At 53.1% G+C, this 19,120-nt stretch overlaps 1 protein-coding gene across 2 annotated transcripts in view; it reads right to left on the reverse strand.

The window, feature by feature from the left end:
* Positions 1 to 1,095: 1,095 nt before the first annotated feature.
* RIN3 (Ras and Rab interactor 3) overlaps positions 1,096 to 19,120 on the reverse strand; it is a 124,336-nt gene continuing 106,311 nt past the window's right edge. For both annotated transcript variants that reach the window (XM_066276011.1, XM_066276009.1), the window contains exons 8-10: positions 9,927 to 10,058; positions 4,327 to 4,490; positions 1,096 to 2,172 (exon numbers count right to left, since the gene is read on the reverse strand). In XM_066276011.1, coding sequence (XP_066132108.1) covers positions 1,855 to 2,172; positions 4,327 to 4,490; positions 9,927 to 10,058 — 614 coding nt within the window. In that variant the 3' untranslated portion in view covers positions 1,096 to 1,854. The remainder of the gene's footprint in view (positions 2,173 to 4,326; positions 4,491 to 9,926; positions 10,059 to 19,120) is intronic.

The raw sequence follows: 19,120 nt of genomic DNA on the forward strand, positions 1-19,120 counted from the left end.
TTGGAAGCTTAAATAATACCCCAGGGCTGAGCGGGTACCCAATCTGTCCTCTGAATCCCTCCCCACCCCGAGCTGAGGCCCCACCTGGCAAGAGGTAAATGCCCCCCCCTCTGACCTTCTCCACCAGTCTCAGGCCTTGTTGGAGGAAGAGGGCTCCTTGCCTTGCAGCTGCTGGGGCTACAAGGCTGAGAAGATAGCTCAGCTCAGGGCTCTGAGGAACACTAGGAGCTCAGGAAGGGGGCAGGGTCGGCACGGGGGAGGGAAGGGAAGCCGGGATCACCGTCTGGGTTTGCCTGTTTTCTCATGTCTGTTACACCCCCCCCCCCCCAGCCTGAAAGTCCTTCAGGGCTGGCTGCATCTGGAGCAATCCCCACATCTCACACAGGGCTGGCCCAGAGCCAGAGTCCTATAGGTGTTTGTTGATTGACTGAATGAGCTGGTTTGTTGACTAGCTGAATGAGGAGTTCTTTGGACACCCTACTCAGTGCTATCCATGTGAGCTTTGGTTAGATCTCTGCTCTTTCTCAGGGCCTAGAAGAGTGCTGACATTTGGCAGGCGCTCCTCAAATACACATTTTTAACCAATGCTGAGGACACAGATAGGAGTGGTGCAAACCCGGTGGAGAAAGCAGAAGTATCAGCAGAGAATTGCCAATATGATGGGGCATCTCTGTAAGACGAGCCCAGGGCACTGTGGGAATGTGGACAAGCACTATCTGGCCAACCCGAGAGGTCAGAGCCTTCCTAGAGGACATGGGCTTTGAAGGATGAATAGGAGTTTGATCAGGCAAGGGCTTTAGGGAATGGTGTTTCTGGGACAGGTAGCAGAGGCAGGAAGTGAGGGAGTGTTTGGAAGACAATCCAGAAGTGGGAATGATGAGAATCAAGGATGGTGAGGAGACAGGCGATGACCAGGCTGAGGGGCAGACAGGAGCCAGGGCCCTGCGCGCAGAGGGTACACTGCAAGCTCTCACAATATGGGACCCTCGGTGGGAAGGAAGCAGTCTTGTGAATCCCACCTGGGAAGGGAGTTAGGCTGCTCATGGGCAGCCTGGTTGGCTGAGCAGAGCTCTGGCCCCTTGAGAAAGGCAGATACCATTTTCAAAAGGGTTTTTATTAAACTCTCCCTACACGGTGCCTCTTGCCACAACCCCCACAGCCCTGGATGCCCACCAGGGAAAGGGCCGTCAGTGTTCCCGTGGGGCCGAGGCCAGGCTCGTCCACGTAGCCATGCAGATGGCCTCGGTTGGTGGTGCCAGGATAAGTCTGGCTGCTTCTGGAGCCGTTTAGGAGCTGTGGGTGCTGGTAACTGAGGGCAGGCTCTGGTGCAGGGAGGGGGGACCTCTCTCTTCAACACACACCCTGAGAGATACTCCTGACATTCTGGGCATGTGCAAGACATCTCAGCGCCATCCTGGGGCACCCGGAAATACTTGGGACTGGGCGGAGGTGGGAGAAGGCAGAGGGCTGTGTGATCAGCCCAAAGAGCTCTTCTTGCTGCAGCTGGCTGGCTGGACGGTCCCTTCTCTTGCAGAGCCTGTTTCCCTTCCTAAGAAATAACCTGGCCCCAGTGCGATGGCTCTCCTTCAGGTAGCATGCTTGGCCACTGCTTCTGATCATTTCACAAATTTCACAACCATCCTGCCACGTTGGCCCAGGCATGTTCAGTGGGCTGCTAACATGGGGTGTCCATGTTGGGAGTGTGTGTGGTCAGGTGTGGGGCACCTGCAGGTATGAGGGGGTGCAGCCGAATGTGAGCGCGGGGCATGAGCGACTGTGACCTCCGTTTGGCAACTTTTCCGCCCTGCCAGTCTCCGTGGACTCTGCCCTGGAGGGGCTGCCATGGCTCTGGCCTCAGAGGAAGTTGGGCTCCCGCACCACGAGGCAGGGCGGGTCCCCGCTGCCCCCGCCGTCCAGGGGCCGGTACACGAAGTGGAAGTCGCGCTTGGGCTCGCTCCGCAGCAGATAGCCCTTGATGTGGTGCGGCAGCGCCTCATCCGCCAGCTGGAAGCAGCGCCCATCGACCAGCACGAAGAGCCGGTGGTCCTGGGGCTGCAGCACCTCGAACTTCTCCGCGCACTGTGCGCACAGCGCCGCGGCCGCTGTGTCCGCCCGCGACGCCAGGGTCCGCGACTGCTGCTCCGGCTCCAGGTAAGACACGCAGATGAAGTCCTGCGGGGTGAGAGGGAGGGGGCTTGTGTCACCGGCGGGCCTAGCGGGCGTCCTGTCTCACCCCCCACCCCAATGCTGGGAGCTTGGTTAGGGATGCAGAGCTGAGTGGCCTTGGACAAGACCTTTACTCTGTCTGGGCCCCCGACTCCTCTCTGTAGGAGAGGTCATGAGGCTGGAAGTCAGGGTACCTGTGGCTGACCCTGCTGTGTGACCTAAGGCAAAGTCCTTCCCACTCTGAGCTTCACTTCTCAGTGGGGCTGACCATTCTGGGTGAGACGGTGGCTTTGAGTCTCGGCAATGAGAAGTGAGCTCGCCCCCAGGTGGCAGGCAGGTGCATGGGCTCATCATCATTTATTCACGGGCCACTTCCTTATCTCTGCAGTCCTCCTGCACCTCGGGCAATACCCAGCAGAGAGGGCGGCAGCATAAATAAAATTGGAGGCAGATCCCAGCCCCAGCACCCCATGGTTCAGCTGGACTGCTAAGGCAGGTAGGACAGTTCAGTCCTTAGGGCTGAAAGAGCCTGGGGGTGGGGGCAAGCTGGAGAGGGGAGAGGGGAGAGGGGAGAGGGGAGAGGGGAGAGGGGGGAGGGGAGAGGGGAGAGGGGGAGGCATGAGGCCAGGAAGGAACTGGGAAGGGGCAGACAGTGCTGCCCCCTCGACCCCAGAATCAGTGCTAAGGGGCTCCTTGTCCCTGAACCCAGGCCTCTCTCCTAAGGTTCGCCTCCCCAGTGGGAGGCACTGATGCTCCCTCTGGCTTAGCTCTGGGAACCCACAGGGAAGAAGCAGGAAGTAAAGAATGCATGAGTCAGCCTTGAACCAAGAGTGTCCACCCATATCTAAGAGTTGGTGGAGGGACAGGTGTTCAGGTGGGGGTGGGGAGCACATGGTGCTGGAGTTGACTCTTGCCAACTCATGCTGGCTTGAGAGAGCCAACTGTGTACATCTCTTCCCAATTCCAAGTTCAGTGCTGCCAAATTAGCTTGAAATTAGTCACAATGGGAGTATTTACACCATGGAAATTAACAGAAGCTAAAATGAGAGCTTCCCCCACCCTACCTCCCCAACCCAGAGACCCATTACATTTCAAGACACATGGCAGCCTAGAATGTGTACTGACAGAACTCATCCACCTGTGCTGATAGGGAAATGGAGGCCCAGAGAGGGCCAGGGACGACACAGGGTCACACAGTAGGTTAGTACACAGCTGAGTCCAGACCTTGGGCCTTTTGCTTCCCAGGCCTTGCTCGCCTCTTCTCTTTACAGATGGGCCATCTTGCAAGCCAGGGTCGGGGTTCAGGCACAGTGTGCTCTGAGTGTGAGGAGGAAAGTCTGCATAGCTATTTACACCTCTGGATTGCTGCCTGGTTCGCTGTCCCAACTCCCTCCATTCTGCACACAACCCCAGTTCTATTCTGTCCCAGGCCCTGGGTTTGGGGCCCCTGAGACATGTGAGCCATGGGCCCTCCCTCCCAGGACAGTGTCCTCATACATAGATGGTCACAATGCGGTGTGATATGTCTGCAATGGGGAGAGTAGTAGCAGAAAGCACAGAGGAGGGCATCTGACTCGGCTGTAGGGAATGGGGAACAAGTTGGGGGGAGCAGGGAAGATACTGAGGATGGACCAGTGGCAGCCAGTACAGAAGGAGAGTTGGATTAGCAAGGGCAGGGCTGAGCTCAGCATGACCCGATACAGTCGGGAGGTGATAGGGGTGGAGGAGGAGCCAGAAGTCTGGCCACCAATGGCTTGATACTGAGTTTGCATAGAGATGCGTGGGAGGGATGGAAGTTGGAGTGGAGGGGGCAGGCTAGGGCCTTGGCAGCTGCTGCATTTGTCCAGGGACCTAGGGTCAAGGCTGTGGATCAGCTCGTGGGCTTTTTAAAAGTGAGACTGGCCTGAGACCATCAGGGTGCTAGGACATAGTAGGTGCTAAGAAATGCTGGGTAAAAGTCCCATTCCTCCTATCCCAATCTCGTCAGCCCAACTAGAACCCCAATGCCTGTCTGCTGATACTTTCCTAGGTCCCTCCCCTGGAAGGAGGCACAGGGCTGGGCACACATTGGCAGGCAGGAGCTGGCCAGTCGGTGTCAGGCTCCTGAGCCAGCAGGTGTTTGGGGCACAGTCTCCTCCCATCCTCTGTCCCAGGCGTCACCTGCACGGAGGAGCGGGAGGCCCGGGCCTTGTTGAGTGTGCGCCGGCGCTCCCATCGGTGGATGGAGTCCTGCACCTCCACACTCAGCTGCCGGGTCACCGTGATCTTGTCGTAGTTCTTGATGTGCTCCAGGGCCCCGTAGGTGGTGGTCAGATAGTAGGAACCTGCGGGCACAAGGGTGTGCAGGCTGAGCTAGGACCGCCTTGGCCGACCCACAAAGGGAAGAGTGTGTTCCAAATGCGCTGGCCCCGCCCCATCCACCCCGCCCACTGCCCCAAGCTCCACCCACCGCTGCTGCGCGGAAGCAGAACCACCACCTAGAGCTCCAGCCCCCCCACCCCACCCCACCCCACCCTAACCCACCCCACGAACTTCCCGACGGCCAGCCCTCATCCTGGGCTCAGGTCCTGCTCATCTTTGAGATAGAACTCGCTTATTTTTATTAAAATAGTGTTTTACATTTCAAAGGCTACAGAAGAAACCGATCATCACAGATGTTTTTAGGGTGGAAAAGGGTGGCTGGGAGACATGGGGGGTGCAGGTTACTTCTCACTGAATACACACACACACACACACACACACACAGAAGTATATATAGCGACATATACATCCTACTCTAAAAAGTAATTTTTAGAAGGTGTAGAGAAAATTTTAATTATGGTTATAAGATTTTAAAGATTTACAGTAAAAAATATAAACCGTTCCTTTCCTTACTTCTTTTTACCTTCTTAAATTATTTCACGTGTATTTGTAACATCTACTGTGTCCTAAAGTAATTTAAGCTTTGACAAACTTCAGGCTGCAAAGTATACATGAAGTTTTAAGATAAAAGGCAATGATTTGCACAGGCCTCAACCTAAAGGGCTGGGGGAGATTTTTGACATGGGGCTGATTCTCCTAGTGACCCACCCAAATCGAATCTTTTCTTTCTTTTTAACTAACTAAACCCTCCTCTTTTTAGCGGGAAGTAGTAGTCAATTGAAAATGCTCACTGCCCAGACTCCCTTGCAATCAGGGTAGAGGACAGGGGACCCTGTTCAGGCAACTTAGATGTAAGTGGAAGTCCCTGGGTGGGACTTCCAGGAAATCCTGTGAAAGGGACAGACTCAGTTGATCCCCATTCCCATCCTCCTGCCTGGAACACAGAAGTGAGCCCAGAGGCACAGCAGCTGTTTTGTGACCAGAGGTGACAGGCACAAAGACAAAGGCTCACATCCTAAAGAACAAGGGAAGGAGCTCAGTCCATGATTTCCTGATGGCAGGGCTGAAAAACAGCATCACTATCAGTAGCACACCCGTGAATTCTTGGTGCAAGAGAGAAAACCGCCCTCTACTCTGATTTAAACCATTATTAGTTGCAATGTGAGTTATTTGCGGCTGAAAAAGCACTCCTAACTCCTCATAGTGGATGGAGCTGCCTACACAAACCTACAAATTCTATAGCCAACATGGGAAAAGGTAACACTCTGGCTGGGGTTGGTGGGAGGTAAGATAAAGAGGAGTTTTGGTGTAGGAAAGAGCTTGCTTTTTTTTTTTTTTTTTTTTTAAATGTGTGCCAAGGACAGCATAGAATTTGGCTTGTTGTCCCTTTTCAGAAAAAGGCCAGTAAAGCACTCATGTGTCAGCCAGCGGGGAGAGTGGACGTGGGAGAATGAGTCCATCAAGGGGCTGCTAGGAGAAGTTTGGATTTTGAGCTGGCTCCTGCCAGCTGCCCCACAGCTGCCTGGGTGCCCGTCTGTCCCACAATTGTGCAGAGTGGTAGGAGCTGCAGGAAGAGGCTAGAAAGGGGCTGGGTCCCATCAGCTTAATGCTCAGGCCCTCTCTACTGATCTTCCCCACCCCGATCTACCCGGATCTCTCACACCTCCTACGCCTGCTGCAAAGAAGGCGGGGCCCAGTCACTTGTCCTTTGCCAAACTACAATGCATGGGACCAGCTGGAAGACCATGAAGGTCCCACAGTACAGACTCCGGAGTTTAGCTTGTGGGCTTTTTGCTGAATGCAGAACTGTTTGTTCATACAAACTGTGAACGACGACCAGGCGGGGCTCAGCTGCCCTGCGCCTCCTGCCCCCAGCTACCTTTGCAGAACACAAGAATGTCCAGACTGTTTGAAAACCCCACATTGAGCCCAATATCTTCACTTTCCTGAGCCAGAGAGGTTAAGCAACTTGCCCAAAGTCTCCAGCCAGTCAGAGGCAGAACCGGGACTAAAGTCCAGCCTCTGCACCACCCTTTTTTAACTACATCCTGTGTTACTTCTCTTAGGTTCAAGCAAGCGAAGTTCTCACAGCCCTGCCTGTGTCCCAGGCACCGCTGAGCTCCGCAGAGGACCAAGCGCAGGGACTGGTCAGCGGGGGCCCGGCCTCCCCCTCCGGTCAGGGCCCTTTTTTACCTGCACTCAGGGACTTGAGCAATGGAGTACCACCACCCTGCTAGGATATGAGGGTGAAGCCATGGAAATACAGTATCTGTCCTTCTGTCCTTGGGCCCAGACAGTTCCAGGCGGAGGTCTGACAGCTGGCAGACCTGTTAGGTAGGGAGCCCCTGCCAAAGCTGGAGACTCTCATCTCATGACAGGAGGCCAACAGCTGGGAGGCCAGGCCTGTACTGGGCGCTGTGATCTCAACCCTGGCTGTTGGGCTAGGAACAGAGATTCAGGGAGGCACCCACGCCAACCACCCCAGCTCCTGGTGTGTGCAGCCTGGTGTGAAGGTTGTACCCTGGCCACCATGGGCAGGTTCTGACGCTGCTATGGGTTAGGGCTGCTGGGAGGAGCCATGGCGGCCGCCTGGCGAGGTTCTGCCCGTCTAAATCTCTATTTTCTAAAAATACCCCATTGATTCCTTTGAAATCTCCTCACAGAGCTAAAGTTTTGACCTTTAGAGGTTACATGTATGGCAGCCACAAGATCACAGCTAATCTTCCTGCTGAGAGTGCTGGGTGGGCTGCTATACTTTTGAGGGGGCTAGTCTTAAGAAATGGGGTGCTCAGCCATGTCTGTCCTGAATGGCGCCTCCTTGCCTTCCAGTCCCTTCTATTTCCCCCCACAGGCTGTCGGGGCCTGTAGGAGACAGGTCAATATTGTTTGAGGCTTCTGTCCAGCCCCTGAGCCTTGTGGTGCTTCCGTGTGCATGTTCAAGGCTGAGGAAACCAAGAAGAAAGCCCATGAAGGTCTGGGGTGGAGGGCCCAAACTGTGGGGTACAGAATGAGGCATGCATTTATTTTCATGAGGCCATCAGCCTCATCGGTCTTGCCTTGCACTGTAACCCAAGTGCCTGGCATGGGACATAGCACACAGTAGGGGTTAGATGAACAGATGAATGGGTGAGAGGATGGATGGATGGGTGGGTATGTATCTGGGTGGATGGGTAGACGAATGAATGAATGGATGAACAGGTGATTGAATGAGTGGATGAATAGATGGGTGGGTGGGTGGGCAGATGGATGGATGGGTGGGTGGTTGGGTGGATGGTTGGCTGGATGGCTGGTTGGATGGGTGGATGGGTAGGTGGGTGGGTAGATGGATGGATGAATGGATGGATGGATGGATGGATGGATGGGAAGATGTGTGGATAGATGGGTAGATGGGTGGGTAAGTGGGTAGATAGGTAGATGGGTAGATAGGTGGATGGGTGGATGAATGGATGGGTGGATGATGAGTAGATGGATGGATGATGAGTAGATGGATGGATGGGTAGATGGGAAGATGTATGGATAGATGGGTGGGTAAGTGGGTAGATAGGTGGGTAGATGGGTAGATGGGTAGATGGGTGGATGGGTGGATGGATGGATGGATGGATGGGTGGATGATGAGTTGGATGGATGATGAGTAGATGGATGGATGGGTAGATGGGTTAGTAGGTGGATAGATGGGTGGATGGATAGATGTCCTGGGTAGTCAATAATCACTGATGAAGAAAGCCTGGCTTCTACTGAATTCCTACAACTTCTGAAGGGCAGGCTGTTCCAACTATAGGAAAATTTTAACTATAGAGGAGAAAAAAATAGATCTAGAGGTCCCAGGGCACAAGCCAAAGTTACATGTGAAGTAAACTTCGTGGCTTTACATGCCCTTCTGAGCTTCTAAGAAATCACAGAACTGTCCCCTAGAGACGGATACACGCTAAAAATGCAAACAGATGCAAAGAGGTCGGTTTATCACCAGAACCACAAAGCCCAAAGGGGCCACTTGGAGCCTGAGAGTCTTGTTTTACTCTTTGAGGCTAATGTCTTAGAGGACAATTTGGGGCTCCCTCGGAGCCAACACTGAGGCTGGCTGCCCCTCTGGAATTCTTGGTGGAGGGGTGGCTGAGGCTAAGTGGGCAGGAGGAAGTCGGGGGAAGGAAGAAAGGGGAAGGAAAACTGAGGGTGGGTGGAGCAGACCACACCTCTGCCATTGACTCATAGCATTCACCTCCGCCCACGAACAGAGGACATGGCCCAGGGTTGGATGAGCAGGGGGACTGAGAGTCCCCAGGGCCACCCAGCCTGAGAACTGATCATTTTCTGCTCAGACACTCCCTGTGGACACTGCCTACCTCTTCAGCCTCATCTTTTTTTTCTTCTTCTTTTTCCAAGTGAGAGGAAGGGAGATAGAGAGAGACAGACAGACTCCCGCATGTGCCCCGACAGGGATCCACCCAGCAACCTCTGTCTGGGGTCAATGCTCAGCCCATCTGGGGCCATGCTTGCAACTGAGCTATTTTTAGTACCTGAGGCTTATGCTCCACAGAGCCATCCTCAGTGCCCAGGGCCAATGTACTCAAACCATTCAAGCCATGGCTGTGGGAGGAAAAGAGAGAGAAAGAGAGAGAAAAAAAAGAGAAAGAAGGGGGAGGGGGAGAAGTGGAGTAGTAGATGGTCCCTTCTCCTGTGTGCCCTGACTGGGAATCAAACTCAGGACATCCACATGCTGGGCAAACACTCTACCACTGAGCGAACCAGCCAGGGCTGCAGCCTTATCTTTTATGCTTTTAACAACTGCTGTTCCCTCTGTGAAGAATGCCTTTCCTCCTTCTTTAACTAACTGGTTCCTGTTTATTCTTCCGTGCTCAGGTGTCACCTCCTCTAGGAAGTCTTCCCTGACTACACAGCCTGGGTAACGTGCTCCTATACCCTCTGGGCTTTTCAGCGTTTCACCATGTTTCAAAAAGCAGTGACATGGTCTCTTTCCCGGCCCAGCTCCCCTGCTAGTCTGTGAGCCAGTGACATGGTCTCTTTCCCGGCCCAGCTCCCCTGCTAGTCTGTGAGCCAGTGACATGGTCTCTTTCCCGGCCCAGCTCCCCTGCTAGTCTGTGAGCCAGTGACATGGTCTCTTTCCCGGCCCAGCTCCCCTGCTAGTCTGTGAGCCAGTGACATGGTCTCTTTCCCGGCCCAGCTCCCCTGCTAGTCTGTGAGCCAGTGACCTGGTCCCTTTCCCGGCCCAGCTCCCCTGCTAGTCTGTGAGCTCCTCCAGGACAGGGTCTGTGCCAGGCCCTGTGTTGTGTCTCCCAGGCTCAGTGGAGTCTGGCACCGAGGAGGTGCTTGTTGGGCTGCCCAGTGTACTCCTGGCGTTGCTGGGTAGGGGGTGTGCTCTGGGCCCTGGGGCAGTGACTCACCCTCCCCCAGCTGCAGGGCGGGATCCATGAGCTCCATCATGTACTCCACGTTGAGGAGCATCTCCGTGAGGTTGCTGCGGGCCAGCACGTACATGAGCACAGGCAGGAAGTCGTCTGCCCCGTAGGGCTTCCCTGGGGGGAGGAAGGAGGCAGAAGGTGGTGAGTGCGAGGCTCTCCTTGGGAGCGTTCCCTGCCCAGGGGAGGGGACAATGGTTTGCTGGGTGTAGGGTGGTCACCCCTGGAAGAGGACCCTTCCTGCTTTCTCATGACTCTCAGGACAGGGGCAGCCCTGGAAGCAGACTTCTTGGGGTGGCCTGTGACAGTCTGGTTGGGAAGGAGGAACCGAGAAAGGTGCCCTCTGCTGGGTGGGGTAGGCACAGCGTGGTCCCTTCCTCTTTCCCAGCTCTGCCCCTCCACGCCGCCTGCTTGACAGTCAAGTTCACATCACACTTACTCACAGACCCACCCAGAAACACCTGCCTTTCTAACGTTGATGTCTTCCGGGTGGGCTCCCTGTCCCCGCTAACCATACATCGCCCTCTCCGCCTGCAGAACGGAAGCCCTCCCATAGTAGATGCTGCAGGTCAGAAACTTCACCCTTCCACCTTCACTGCTTTGGTTTCAGCAGTGCCCTTCCCAGAGGGTTTCTTTTATTATTATTATTGTTGTTGTGGTTGTTGTTATTATTATTATTACTGAGAGGCACGATACAGAGACAGACTCCTGCATGTGCCCCAACCGACTGAAATCCACCTGGCTAGCCCCCTACCAGGCGGTGCTCTGCCCATCTGGGCCCCTGCTCCATTGCTTGGCAACTGAGCTATTTTAGCACCTGAGGTGAGGATATGGAGCCATCCTCAGTTCCCGGGGCCAAGTTGCTTGAACCACTCAAGCCATGGCTGCAGGAGAGGGAGGGGGAAAGAGAGAGAGAGAGAGAGAGAGAGAGAGAGAGAGAGAGAGAGAGAAGGGGGAGGGGTGGAGAGGCAGATGGGTGCTTTTCCTGTGTGCCCTTACCAGGAATCGGCAGGGCCAAAGCTCTACCGCTGAGCCAACCAGCTGGGGCCAAGGGTTTCTTTTAAAATGCACATGCCTTGCCTGACCAGGTGGTAGCACAGTGGATGGAGTGTTGGACTGGGATGCAGAGGACCCAGGTTCAAGACCCCGAGGTCGCCAGCTTGAGTGCGGGCTCATCTGGCTTGAGCAAAAACAGCTCACCAGCTTGGACCCAAGGTCACTGGCTCGAGCAAGGGGTTACTCGGTCTGCTGAAGGCCCGTGGTCAAGGCACATATAAGAAAGCAATCAATGAACAACTAAGGTGTCAAAACAAAAAACTGATGATTGATGCTTCTCATCTCTCTCCATTCCTGTCTGTCTGTCCCTATCTATCCCTCTCTCTGACTCTGTCTCTGTATAAAAAAAAAATTATAAAATGCACATGCCTCCAAAAAGAAGAACTCATCCCTTCTGCTTTTGTGGGAGATGTTCACAGGGCTCAGAGCCTCTGGGCAGGAATAGATGCCACGGGAAGAGTGGGTGGGAGGGGCCTTCCCAGGTTGGCTCTGAAGGCAGACCATGTGGCAATACAGAACCAAAGGTTGGACCTGGAGGACAGAATTCCTACAGGGACAGGGTCCTCCTGGAGCCCCCCAGTTGGTCTCTTAGCGCGCAAACCAAGTGCACTGAGGAACACGAAAGCTCGACTGAGCAGCTCTGCACAGTGAGGAATGGCCTCTGGGGTCCCCTCTCCCTCTCACCTGCTATTACCGAAGGGAGGCCAGGGCTCAGACAGAGGCCCCCAGACTCGGCTGGAGGTCCCAGGCCTGGGCATGGCTCCAGCAGGATCATGCCAGGGCTGTTGCCCTTTGTGTCTTGGGTGAGATTAATACTCAGTCTGAATACATGCCAAGCAATCTACAGTTCTTTCTTCCTTTCTTCCTTTCTTTTCTTTCTTTTTTTTTTTTTTACAGAGACAGAGAGAGAGTCAGAGAGAGGGATACACAGGAACAGACAGGAATGGAGAGAGATGAGAAGCATCAATCATTAGTTTTTCGTTGTGCATTGCAACATCTTAGTTGTTCATTGATTGCTTTCTCATATGTGCCTTGACCATGGGTCTTCAGCAGACCGAGTAACCCCTTGCTGGAGCCAGCGACCTTGGGCTCAAGCTGGTGAGCTTTTGCTCAAACTAGATGAACCCTCACTCAAGCTGGCAACCTCAGGGGTCTCGAACCTGGGTCTTCCGCATCCCAGTCTGATGCTCTATCCACTGCGCCACCGCCCAGTCAGGCCTACAGTTCTTTCAAAAAGTGTACCTCTAACTTGGTATATTTTACAAAGCATTTAGGTGGCCCTCAGGAAATACACAATAAAACAGTAAAACCTAAATAAAAATGTAACCATCAAGGACAACATATATTACAAGAGCAATTGTACACCACAGAAAAAAAGGAAAACACAAAAGCAAGAACTCACACAACTGCTCCTCTGGAGCCACAAATTCAGCTCTGAGTTCTCCGGTGGCCAAGGTGAAAAGGAGAGCACACTCGGCCACCGTCTTCTCACCATCCCTGAGAAAATACACCCGTTTCTTGGGGGAAAACCAAATTATTTTTCTAAGACATTTGGGCAGAAACTAAATGTTCACCTGTGGCTCCATGTGGGGGACATGATTGGCGGGTTCCTTCAGGACACACGAGGACAGATATCACTGAGTGATTCAATTCACTGCCTCAAGGTGCAGCTCAAGGCAGCACGTGAGGTGGAGGAAAGCAACTTTCATAGTTAACTGTGCCCATTCACATTGGCTCCTTCTAATAACTACATAAAGTAGGGGTTGTTTTTGCCCATCTGACTGAAGAAGAGTCTGAGGTTCAGAGTGCCCAAGTGACTGACTCTCCCTTGGCCACATCCATTATGAAATAAATCACGATGGGCACAGGGGGTGGTGTAGGGCCTCAGGTGCAGGTTCAAATCCCAGCTCTCCCATGTCCTTGCGGTGAGCCCTAGGAAGTCCCCTCCCTCGTCTAACCTTGGCAGAGAGGTTGAGAATGAGAGGGGGGTGGTTTGGGGAATTAAATGGAATAATGTCGGTGGTCAGCACTTTGTTGAGCTATATTGGGGCCCATGGCAAAAGAGAAAACATACTCTTATAGCTACTTATCAAAATATCCCCTCGTATTTTGAACCAAGCAGAAAAAGTTAATGAAAGCTCACAATGAAAAAAAATGGCCATACCAAACCCCGGGTTAACAATCGGTCTGCGTGCCACTGTCAGCCCTCGTAAAACTTACACGAACCCACTGATCATCACTGATCGGAACTGTTCCCATTGTACACAGCACAGGGTCACAGACCCTTTACTTAACATGTTGGCATTTTTGTTCGTCATAGATTTTTGTGCACCAATTTTTATTAAATTTTTTTTAAACTTATTTATTTATGTATTTATTCATTTTTTTAGAGAGGAGAGGGAGAGACAGAGAGAGGAGAGACAGAGAGAGAGAAGGGAGGGAGGAGCTGGAAGCATCAACTCCCATATGTGCCTTGATCAGGCAAGCCCAGGGTTTCAAACCGGCGACCTCAGCATTTCCAGGTCGACACTTTATCCACTGCGCCACCACAGGTCAGGCACCAATTTTTATTTTTAAAAAATATTACTTATCTTAACATTTGGCAGAGCATTTCTACTCCTTGTTACATACCCAAGAGAAACGAAAACAGGTTCACGCAAGACTTGTACACACATGCTCACGGCAACATTATTCCTGAAAGCCCAAAGGTACGTCCGTGCGCTGGTGAGTGAAGACACAAAGCGTGGTCCGTCCATACAACGGGACACTATTTGGTAATGGAAAGGCACAAATGCCATGACACCTCCGTCCCTTGAAATCACTATGCTGAGTGCAAGGACAGGCCACAGAGACCACAGGTGGCAGGTGCTGTGTGATTCTTTATAAGGAACGTCCGGAATAGGCAGACCCAGAGCGGCAGTAGAGGAGCGGCTGCCAGGCGCTGGGGTGGGGGTGGGGTGGGGAGACCGACTACAAATGGGTCGAGTTTCTTTGGAGGGGGGGCGATAAAAATATTCTGGAATTAAAGTAGTTCTGGTTATGCAATTTTGTGAATACACTAAAAACCATAGTATTTTTTAAAAATGTGCGTATACATGTATAACATAATATATATAGTATACATATAAAAGTGTATACACACACATATATGGAATTTATCTTGATTACTGAGATTTCGGGCAGCCCCTTTAATTTTGCACATGAGGCAAGTGCCTCGCTCACCTCGCCCAAATCTGGCCCCGTGGGTGGGGCTCAGGGCTGTGGCTGACTGTGTGCTTGGGAAACGGCAGCTGTGTGTGACCAGTGGGCACTAGTGTGGGGCTGTGCACACGGGGGACAAAGGAAGTGACTCGGAGCTGGCCCCAGCCCTCGGGACCCTGCCAGTCGAGAGCCAGTGGCCGTGCCAGGGACTGTGATTCTGGGGTCACGGACACTCATCCAAGAAGGGCCTTGTGTTCTCTGGCCGCTCTGTGTTCCTTGGCTAGCCCTTCATGCTAGCTTGCGGTGAGGGCCAGAGACTACTTCCTCCTCCTCCCACATTGTCCGGTCTCTCTGTTTTCACAGCGACAGAACTGACTTCCAGCTGGGACGTGGGCACCCAAAATAAAGACGGCATTTCCCAGCTTCCCCTGAGGAAAGGTGCAGCCATGGATCTAAGTCCTGGCTCAGGGGGTTCGAGAAGGAAGGGATGTGTTCGGCTGTCAGGTCCTGCCCTCCGAAGGGAGGGGCATGTGGACAGAGAAACCCCCGGCGGATGGTGGAGTGACAGGAGAGGAGCCTGGATCTCCGAGGACCTCGTGGAAGAGAGGTTTCTACCCCGGCACGTCAGAGTGAGCCCAATTCAGTTTTGTGTAAATCACTGTGTGCTAATAGCGGTCTAAGCTGTATGCTAACTTCTACAGACCGTGAGCGGCAAAGGCCAGTAGAAAGCTCCCAGGTGGCGGTCAGAGCACTGGGCCAGGGCACACCTGCTTGCGGACCTGCCCATTCACTCACTCACTCACTCACTCACTCACTCACTCACTCACTCATTGCTGTCCTCTTAGAACTACCCAGCACTGCAGGTCTGATTTTTCCGCAGTCTGTGGGTACCAGGAAGTCGCGAGTAACAGGAGGGGTAGGAAGAGCTTTGGAAAAAGGCAGGTTCCGCGTTGAATCCCACAGCCCCTCTGGAGGCATCTGGCCCCGCTGCCCTCACGGGGTCTGGATCACACCCTGAGGAGCGTGAACCAGCACAGGTCAGTGGGCTCTGAGTGGACATGCGTGGCCTCCCTATTTCCATGAAGGGACCAACCCACTCCCCCCCCCCACAAGTCCTGAGATGCAAGCCCTGGAAGCTCCCCGTATTCTCCTGGCGCTCTGTCCCTGGCGGCCAGTCAGAGCGGAGAGAGCCCACATGAGTCCTCCCCGCCTCCTTCCTGCACTCACCCTTTGCTTCCCCAGTGCGACTCCCCCAGGCCAGCCCTCCCAGCGGGGTCTCTGTCCTTGGCCCACTCTGCCTACTAACCCCATCTCTTGAGAACACGGCCACGATCGTGCTCTGTCTCGTCACAAGAACCATCAGTGGCTCCCCACTGCCTAGGGAATGGAGTCCAGATCTCTCACCCTGACGTTCAAGGCCTTCCACGATTGGGCCCACAGATACCTGTCCAACATGATTGACGCTACTCTCCTCCAGCCACATTCTCTCTCTAGTCACCGGTTTCAGAACAAGTCGCCCGCCTTCCTGCCCTTTGGTTTTGCCACACTCACCTCTCTGGCAAGCCCTCCCCTTCCTTCCTCAGGCCTGTGCCTCCCTTCTCCCACACAGCACCGACATTTGTGTGACTGTAAAGATGCAACATGTGTTTCATAAACATTACCCCAATGAATTCCTAAAGCAACTCTGTGGGCTGTGTTAGATTTATCACGCCTACTTTACAGAGGAGGAGAGGGAGTCCCAGAGAAGTCAAGCTTTTTGCCTAAGATCACATAGCTAGGATGTGGTGAGCCAAGACTTGAATCTAATTTTTTTTACACTCACTATCTCATGTTCCTGCTACTTCAATACTCTTCCTTCAGGTTCTACCTCCTCCAGGAAGCTCTCCTGGACTTCCCCAGGTACTGGTGCTTACTTAACACTTTGCAATGAGTTTCAACTTTCAACTCATTCTGCCTCCATCACCTCTCCCCCGCCCCCCACACACACACCATTCCCCTGTACAAAGCTGCAGGCCATTCCCTGAAATCTGCAGGCACTTTCACTCCTCTGTGCCTTTGCACACACTGTTCCCTCTGCCTGGGGCCCCCTTCCTACCTTTCCTTACTAACTTCTCATTCTCTCCCACATCCCCAAGCACAGTTGGATGGTTCCCGTTCCAACTCCCACACGGTAACTATTTCAGAGCCCACCGTTTTCCTCAGACTGTGAGCTCCCTGAGGGCAGGGATGGGCGCTGTGTGAGCATGAGCAAGTCCCTTAACCACTCTGAGCCTCTGTCCCTTCCAAGTCCCTACCACAGGGCTTGGGACATAAGACACGAACAGTAGACTGAGCTGTTCTCACGGGGCACTAGTCTGTCCTGCCCCGGGTTGGGTCATGGTCAAGGATATTAGGATCTACGGTGGGCCTTCCTTAGACAGTGGTGTGCTGGGAAATGCTTAACAACTGGTTCTCCGAAGGAAGAAAAAGTCTGATTTGTGGTGTTTGCCAATTTCCATGACAGATATTTCCACAACAACCCTTTCTAGCTGCTACCATCATGAACGTGGCATGGTGAAGAGACGTACACATTAGCTCTCAGGAGCTGGTATGAGCTGACTTAATAAATACATCAGCGGCCTTGGGTCTATCAAGTCCAACCTCATTGAGAGGAAACTGAGGCTAGAGATGGGAGGAATTTGCTCCAAGCCCACTGCTGGTCAGTAGAGGGGCTGAGACTAGAGTCCGGGCCTCTCTGCCCCATGTGGGTGAGGAATACCCACACAGGCCCCCTGCCCTGACAGCTACTTGCAGATAAACACAAGCATCAAGCAACATGTGCGTGCACCAGCTCCCAGCTGATGCCCAGGGGTAGTCAGGGCTGCCTTCTCCTTCGTGTGAAGCCAGGAGCCTGGGCCCCATCTCAGCCCTGTGCACAGTGGGGCCTCGGGCAGCGCCAATGGGATGCTTGGGCACAGTTGCAAAAAAATTCTCCTTTGATTGGAATATGTGTGTTTCCTGAATCAGAGATCACGTCCCTCTAACTCTGGAGGCCCCTCTGGGCTGCAGCCTGCATTTCCTGGTGATTTCTGCTTTCCATCTCCAGGTACCTCTTTCCCACTGATCCCCTGAAGAACCCTGTCCAGCTGTTTGTACTCTGTGCAGTCACGGCCTCAGTCTCAGTTCTGCTTCGAGCAAGGCCACATCCCTAAGGAAATCACTCCAGCTCCCTGAGTTCCTCTTTGGAGAGCTCAGCCCGCAAGCCAACCAGCCACACAGCTGTGGGCTCAGAGACCTGAAGCCAAAAGTCCCAGCCAGGCTGGGAAGACGTGAGGCTGCCCATGACGTGGGCCTGCCGCCTCTGAGCTCGTCTCTGACCCCAGGACACCCTGGACAGGCAGGAGAATGCAGCGGTTCAGCATAGGGCTTGGATCCAAGTCCAAGGTCTACTGCTCACCTGCACAGGTGTGACACTGAGCCTGTTTCCTTGGCTATAAAATGGGGATAAGAGTGGCTATGCCTTGTGGGTGGTTGTTCAACAACACAGATGGAAACTGGGTTATTAGCACGTGAGAAATATCAGACCTGGTTACACAAGACAGCAGGGTAACATGTCTTATAATCCTCAGAACATGACACCGTAGAGGGCCTGAGCCCCATTTCTCTTGTGGGGTGTTAAAGTAAGCTTGTGCTTCGCTACCAGGCTTGGCTCATATGTCTGTCTGTCTGTCTCTCTCCTGGATTCAATGTCCAAGGGTACTTAGAAAGTCTCCCTCAGCCTAGACCCCTGAATGACTCTGTGGAGCAGAGCCCCCTCCCCCTCCCTTGACCCCCCATGCGAGGGGACTTAATGACTGAGAAATGAACTTCTACTGAGTCAGAGATTGCAAGGTTTATCTGTTACACTGAAAGTGTTTCCTTAACTACTTACCGATCTATATCTATTTCAAAAATAACAGAAAGAAATCCATCAAAATACTCTTTTTCCCCCTACAATAAACACTAGTGACTTTTGTCATCAGAAATCAGTTTAGATTTTTTTTCAACATAGATTTAAAAAAACTAACATCCTGACCTCCCTCTGTCCTCTACACTCCCAGCCAGTGTCACAGGCCTGTCGTGTCATGCTTTTGGGGTATCGCCCAAGTTTCCCTCTCCCATCCAACCCTGGCCTCGGCTCAACCCTGAACCACTTGCAGATTCCTAACTCAATGTGTGGTCTCTGCCAAGGAGGTAGATGGCAACAAGTCTGATGGACTTCGGGACTCCCCCACATCCAACCACCTGGCTGCTGGGTACCCTGTCCCCCAGGGTCAGGAGCCAAGTCCCGTTTCCTGAAGTACAGGGCACTGACAGAGACTATCAAAGGAACAGAAGAAGGGCGCCTGTTGGCTTTCACTGCCCTCTGGGATGTTGCCTGCTCCTTATCTATGTTAGAAGAAGGTTCTTTCTATTCTTTTAGAAAGAAGCTCACATTTGCAAACACTGCATTCCTCTTAACCTTCCTCCCTCTCCCATCTCAGGGGGGAGTTCTTGGGCTTGAATCTCCTTCTTCCCAGAAGCAGGCCAGCCGTTAGACACTGAAGAGGTGGGAATAACTTGTTTGTAGGGGATTTGGGAGTTATGACTCTAGAAGACCTAACTGGTCTCATTGAACCTCACGATAATCCACAAGAAACATGGGCTGCTCCTGGCTGCAGGGTGGAGGGCCAATTTGTCCAAAGCCATTATGTCCGTGAATCTTCCCTCTGCCTGACGCAGGCCCCTAACCTAGTTACTACAGTGAAGGAGGCCCTTGATCAGGAATCAGGAATTGTGGGATCTGTTCCTAGGTCGGCTGCTCGGCTCACGGGTTTTGGAGTGAGAAAGTTCTAGGCTTGAGTTGTATCATGGCATAAACATCAAATACCTTTCTGAAGAGATGGCATTGCAGTTCCCTCAGG

The sequence above is a fragment of the Saccopteryx bilineata genome, chromosome 4 (genome assembly GCF_036850765.1).
Source record: "Saccopteryx bilineata isolate mSacBil1 chromosome 4, mSacBil1_pri_phased_curated, whole genome shotgun sequence".
Lineage (NCBI taxonomy): Eukaryota > Metazoa > Chordata > Mammalia > Chiroptera > Emballonuridae > Saccopteryx > Saccopteryx bilineata.